Source organism: Macadamia integrifolia, chromosome 12 (genome assembly GCF_013358625.1).
Source record: "Macadamia integrifolia cultivar HAES 741 chromosome 12, SCU_Mint_v3, whole genome shotgun sequence".
In the NCBI taxonomy this organism is placed as follows: domain Eukaryota; kingdom Viridiplantae; phylum Streptophyta; class Magnoliopsida; order Proteales; family Proteaceae; genus Macadamia; species Macadamia integrifolia.
In genome coordinates this window covers 13,423,050-13,429,731 of record NC_056568.1, presented here as the reverse complement: position 1 = coordinate 13,429,731, position 6,682 = coordinate 13,423,050, and the positions used below count along the sequence as shown (strand labels likewise).

The window sequence follows — 6,682 nt, the reverse complement described above, 5'->3', positions numbered from 1 at the left end:
CCCGGTAAGGAATCTGGATAGTGTCTGCTCAACATCCTCCCGAATACGGCTTCTAATTTTTAACTCATTGAACTTGCTCATGTACTCGGTCACAGTCAACTTCCCTTGCTTCAGGGTATTCATTTCATTCAACAACTGGAGCCTATAAATGATAGGCAAAAATTCCCTCTTGAGCCGCTCTTGCATCTCTACCCATGTGGTGATTGGCTCAAGTCCTAGGTGGTCCTCCTGGTACTCTAGGTCTGTCCAGAAGTCCTGGGCAGCTCCAATAAGCTTGAACTTAGCAAACCGGTAACGGACTTCCTCTGGCATTTCATAGAAATCGAAGTACCTATCCATTTGCTTGATCCAATCCAAAAGGATCCTAGCGTCAATCTGACCATCGTAGGTAGGGGCATCTACCTTAATCATCCGTCTGACATCAAAGCCCCTATCATGGTGCTCATAGCCCTCATCATCTCCATATTGGGTTTGGCGTCTTGGTGGTGGGCCTCGACCCCTACCCTGATCCCTACCACGCCTTAGTCCTTGGAAGTTATCCCCTATCTGGTCATAACCGTCAGTCTGGTTATTTTCGTTTACTTCCTCAGGGTTAGGGCCTCTGCCCCTAGGTTCAGTGCCAGTTATGTTACGGCCTTACCGTCCATCAAGGTTTTGGGCACTTGTCTCAAGGGCAGCCAACTTATCGGTAAGGGCTTGGAGATGGATAGCTTGTGTTTCATGTATGGTTTGAACGGCTTTCATGAATTCAGCCAATTACTCCGATTGAGTGGCGGTGCTAGGAGGGTCAGACATATCTTGGTATGCTCTACCACTACGAGTGGACATAAGGAGATGGGTAGCCAAAGGTACGGTTGCCACCAAAGACTCAAGGTCTACTCAGGATCTTCAATTGAGATAAGTAGTTATCCCTTTCAATCTTGAGGTCAGAAATCTCCCTCTCGAGTATATGCTTTTGGAGGGAATAACGTCCAATGCTATTTGGCCCCGCCAATTTAAGAAAGAAAAGGGTGTCCTCTAATCTATGGTATCGTTTTCTTAGCTCAGACTCGACCACGGATAAATGGTGACGGAGACTAGACCTCAAAAGATAAGACATGTAAACAAGGGACAGCAGTACTTAATTACCCTCAACCTAGACAAAACCATGCTCTGATACCAAGATGATGTAGGAGGGGTTCCTAGTTGACTAGGTCTCCTACAAGATTAACTAACTAGGTAGGTTAACTCAAGGGGCTTAGGAAAATAAGACCAAAGAATCTCAGCAAACACGATTAAACGTGCAAGATAAAGCGAGACTAATAACAAAGTAACCAAAAAGCAATATTAATCTAGACGGAAAAACACATAAATTCTTACTCAAGTTTCAAGTGGGGACATGGGGAAGGGAACAAACGACATATGGATATTAGGTTCAGCACAAATCCATCTAGACACCCAAATTAGATATGCAACAATCGATAAAGTAGGCATAAACAAAGGGCAAGGGCAGACTTCAACGTCAATGGGTTGCAATATATGTAATAGGGATTTAGGGAGGTGGGGAGGATTTATTTTAGTACTTTACCACACTGTTATTCAGATCTGAGGAGAGAAGAAGAAATCCAGGTTCTCCAAAATAAACAGGTTGTGGTCCACTTTTTGTTGAAGAAGATACACCCAGCCAATTGTAGAGAGAGTAGCAGCAGTGATGTAAAGGCAGCAGTGTGCAGCGGCAGCAGTATTGTAACGGCAGTAGTACGTAGCAGCAGCAGTGAGGTAGAGGCAGCAGTTGCAGCAGAGCAGTTTTGTACCGGCAGAATTATGTTGCAGCAGCAGTGGGGTAAGGCAGCAGGTACAACAGTAATAACGCAGCAGCAGGTGCAGCAGTAATAATGCAGCAGCAGGTGCAACAGTATAACGCAGCAGCAGGTGCAGCAGTATAACGCAGCAGCAGAAAAAAAAAACAATAAGACTGAAAAGAAAGAGAGGGAGGCAAGACAAGAAGATTGAGAGAAGAGAGAGAGAACCGTGAGAGGGGTGGGGATTTGCTCTTGGCTTTCTTTTCAATTAACATTCATTAAATTGAACAATGGCCAATTGCCTTACACTTAAAGAGAGTAAACTTCCAAAAATAAAAAGATACTTAGAAACTCAATTGCATGAAATAAAAACTACCTAATAGATCAATATAAAGAAATCCTAGTTTCCTAATTGTGTAAGACAATCAAATATCACTAGATTTAAAGCAAAGTACTAGAATTAAATAAGATTTGGTGGGGTCCACAAAATCTTCCAAGATCTTCTAAAAATCTGGATCGATCTTGGGACCAAATAAGATTTGGTGGGGTCCACAAAATCTTCCAAGATCTTCTAAAAATCTGGATCGATCTTGGGACCCACAAGATCTTCTGAATTCTTCTAAGATCTTCTAAAATCTGGATCGAGCTTGGGGCCCACAAGATCTTCTTCTTTCTATTCTTCCAGCCACAAAGATGGCTGCTTCTTCTTCTTCTTGCGCCTGTACACTTTGATGTCCCCATCATTCTCTCTACCTTTGCCTTTTCCCTCTGTCTCACCAATGTTCGGAGTTTTGATACGATTTCTCATATGGAGTTCGATCCAGGGTGGCTTCTATTTTCTCATACGGCTGGCTGAACATTCTCTCCCACAACTCTTTTGTGGGTTCCATGTCCTCTTTATGGAATCCCGAACCCACACCACCTTCTCTAGGTTCCTTTCCTTCTCCTTCATGTCTTCAGTGAACGCCAATGGATAGCTCTGCTCATGAGTAAGGGAGGAACAAAAGTGAGGCATTAAGGAAGAGTGTATATATATATATATATCTGTATATATTCTCACCTAATGGGTCAACCACATAAACAATATATCCGACTTGGCACAAGACGTGAGTTTGGATGTCCATCGAGTCTAGCTCCGATCCTCTACATAAGATATAGAAGCCCCTTGTATCTTTGCCTAGCTGTTATCAAATAAATGATTTCGGACATGTAAGGTTCAGAGAACTTGGAATTCAAGGATCTGTTCTTAGAAACTCAGGAGAAGGTATCCTCGTTCATTACGGTAATGGCAAGTGATTCGTCGATGTTGGTGGTGGTTTTGGCTTCAAGCTTGAAAGGTTCCGGAAGTACTTGCAGTTCTCTCCTGTAGCTTCAAGCTCACAAACTCTTCTTTCTGAGTTAACGCATCAGTTACTAAATTCATACGTCCTAGCCAGGGTTTAAAGTATCGATATCACGTATCGTATCGACAGTCCATGGTTTAAAGTATCTCCAATACTAATATGATACCCTCCAATACATATCTTATATTTAGCAGACCAATACTCTTTATCATATCTTAGCGTATATTCAATACGACACCCTCTGATATGCATCTTAAATTTAACCTACCGATACCGATACTTTAATCCTTGATCGGCATTGGCCGATATGGACCGATACTTTAAACCAATCATATAGTAACATTTTCAAAGATATCGATACAATACACAATATGATACATATCGATACCCACCAATACCGATATGACACAATACGGACCGGTACTTTAAACCATGGTCCTGGCTTATACTCGATAACACATATTGAACTACGCCATCAAGAAAACCAAAACTCATTTAGAGGTGTGCGAGGCGAGCATGCTTCAAATTGGATGCACTTGCACACAGGCAATATATGAAACCAGATGCTTAAGCCCTTCAGGGCATGTGTTCAGATCTATTATGACATAGCCTTGAGGAGCCTTTCGGGTTCTCGCTCGAATCGGAACCTTTATGCGATGGTAGGCTTGGCTTTCAATTCAATCTAATAGTTGGGTGTCAATAAAACAAAATGTTTCCTCATGGCCTCATCATCTGATGCAGAACTGATGCGAGAGGGATAATAAATATGGGAGAAGCAAGAAATAGAAGAGTCACGGTCTAGTTCCCCTCCCTTTTCGACCAGATGAAGGAGAGATGAATACTATATGTTAGCGGCAGGTAAGGGCTTGGCTTGACCATGTGTTCTCTTCTGGTTGGATCAGAGGATATTTTAAGTGAGCATTTTTCTTAGTAGCGGGGTCTAAGGAAAGAATAGGAAAAGTAATTTCACTATGTTTCTAACTGGGAATGGGACCAAAGTGTTCAACCTAAAAAAAAAAAAAATTCTTGCAGAAAAAAACAATTGATATTGAGTTGGAAAATTTATATACATATATTGTATATCAGTAGATGTAAAATTCTTCATCCTTCGTAACAATTTCAATTGAATGCACTTGTCTCGTAATACATTGTTCTCCATTTTAGTATTTATATGTGATTCATGTTATCTATTCTTATTTATAGAGTTTTTTGCTCTAAAAGTGTATTTCTATGATGCGTATCTCCAATACGATATGATGTGTCTTAAAATCACCCCTCCAATACGATACCCGATACCGATACCCTTTAATCCTTTGTTGCAGATCTAGTGATCCCTGCATCTATTCAAAGCGTACTCTTCGATTTCGTCGTCTAAGTCGATGGGATTCCTCGCCAGCTTCAGGAACTTCGACTCACACTTCTGCCGATACTTTGCTTGAAATGGGGAGTCTTCCCGTTTTCCAAGTTTCCAAGTGAAAGGGAAAATCATCGAAGTAGAGCCCCATCAGAATGACGATGACTAATAACATTATTGGTATTTGTTTGTCTAGTTTACTGGATTCAGGGAGCTTAGATTTTCAAGACAACGAGATGGGGAGTTCAACTGTGACTGAGAGGCTGAGAGAAAATGAATATGGACACTAGGTGTTTGAAAAAATAGCTGAACCAACGGTTGTGGCTCGTTTAAAAGGTTATAACATGAGCAATCATATTAAAAAAATTTACATCATATTTTACCTCCTCAAAACAAACGCTGAAAAGTTTGTCAACATGTAAAATTTTCACATGAAATCGAAACAAGCGGAGCTGGAAAATTCCAATGGTACAAAAATCCTTTTGTAGCTTGCAAAGCAAGCAGTGAAGGATTGGGATAAGGGACTAGATCAATCTGGATCAGCTAATTCTTCACTAAGGTTAACTTAGATGCGGGGATCCTTGCTGAAATTAACTCAAATTGACTCTTTGTCTGGGCTGGCTATACTTTAGAACCTGGCACACACACACATACACACACACACACGCACACCAAAAAAAAAGGCTGTGGACAATTATGAATTTTGGATCAGCTGAACCAACTTATCTGAATTCTATCAAAATGGTTTCAAGTAAGTTTACCAAAAGGTCTTGTATTGTATGTAAGGTCAATAATACAATATATTTGGGGTTTATCGGAGAAGAAAATCAAAAAATCATATATTAAGTGTGTCAAAACTTGGTAGAACATACTAAGGGAAATCTAAACTATGTATCTCACGAAAAGCAGCAAAACTCAAATGGTATTCAGATAATCTGAGGTTAAAACAAATTGCAATTATTTAATTGATAGAAACTATTTTGAAAATAGATTTTATCCATGTAAAGATTTCAGTGATAACTTACTGATCTCTTTTGCAACTGAATAACATGAATTAGGGATTTTCGAAAATTTTCATATGATATTCTGATATGATCAGCAGGGGTCTAAATTTCCATGCTTAATGTATGACCTGATGACAAATGTATTTCGAAAATTGGATGACCTATCTAATCGGTTTGGTCAAAACAGATATAATACCAAAAGTTAAAAATAGCTGTAAAATTGCTTGCTGCTGGTTGCTTTTGGCATGAGAAGGATGAAATTTCACCCTCCCATCAACATGCCAGGACAAATCAAATCATTTAAAATTTTAATTTTTCTAAAAATGAGTTTAGTGTTTAAAGTAGATCTCTCTTACTACTATTCTTTGACATAATTTTTTAATATATTTTACTGACTTGTATCATATATGTTTTAGTCTGTACTGTTTTTAATGAGGTTCTCTTCACTGATAATAAAAATATCTGCTGATTGATTGATTTTTGAAATAAGAGTGCAAGTATAGGAGTGTTTTGATAATGTGAAAAATCATGGCTTTAAAAATTGGAAGTGGGTCATCTGAATTGGATTATCTCGATCCTGATTTCACCCAATTCTTAAAAAGGAATTCTACTTGATTTTGACTGAGTTCAGGCCAATTCCCAACCAGTTTGCATTGGAATCAGATCAGAATCCATGGAAGCTAGTCTGGTGCCCGATTCTGAGTCTTCAAACCTTGGAAGAAACTTCATTATTGTAACATATTACTGTATAACATGTCCAGGACTGACTGATAATGCATTTCTTCCATTACAGCAAAGCTTCTCCTTGGAGATGCACTCAAAGAAGGCACTCCCTTGTCTGTCAACCCGCTAGTAATACAAGCATGGGCTGGACTTCTTATTAATGCCATCAACAGCATACCTGCAGGGGAGCTTGATGGGGGGCGCATTTCTTTTGCTCTATGGGGAAGGAAGGTAATCAATTTGCAGTTATTCATTAAAAAAAATTAATAATAATTAGAAATTTCTTATCTGAGTCATGCACATGAATCTGAGAGTTAAGAAGTCTACTGAACCATTTAGATTGATTCTCTGAGTCCCCAAGAATATGTCAAGATTGGGTGGAATAGTCATTTGACGATTCCAATTCTTAGCATCTGAAATTTCTTAGAGAACTCTCTGGTGAATCTATTTTATGTCAACCAGTGAGAACCCCCCTCC

The 6,682-nt window shown here is 39.5% G+C and overlaps 1 protein-coding gene across 2 annotated transcripts in view; it reads left to right on the top strand.

The window, feature by feature from the left end:
- Nucleotides 1–6,682, top strand: part of LOC122057002 (probable zinc metalloprotease EGY2, chloroplastic) — a 13,727-nt gene that overhangs the window by 6,502 nt on the left and 543 nt on the right. For both annotated transcript variants that reach the window (XM_042618983.1, XM_042618982.1), the window contains one exon: nt 6,276–6,436. In XM_042618983.1, coding sequence (XP_042474917.1) covers nt 6,276–6,436 — 161 coding nt within the window. The remainder of the gene's footprint in view (nt 1–6,275; nt 6,437–6,682) is intronic.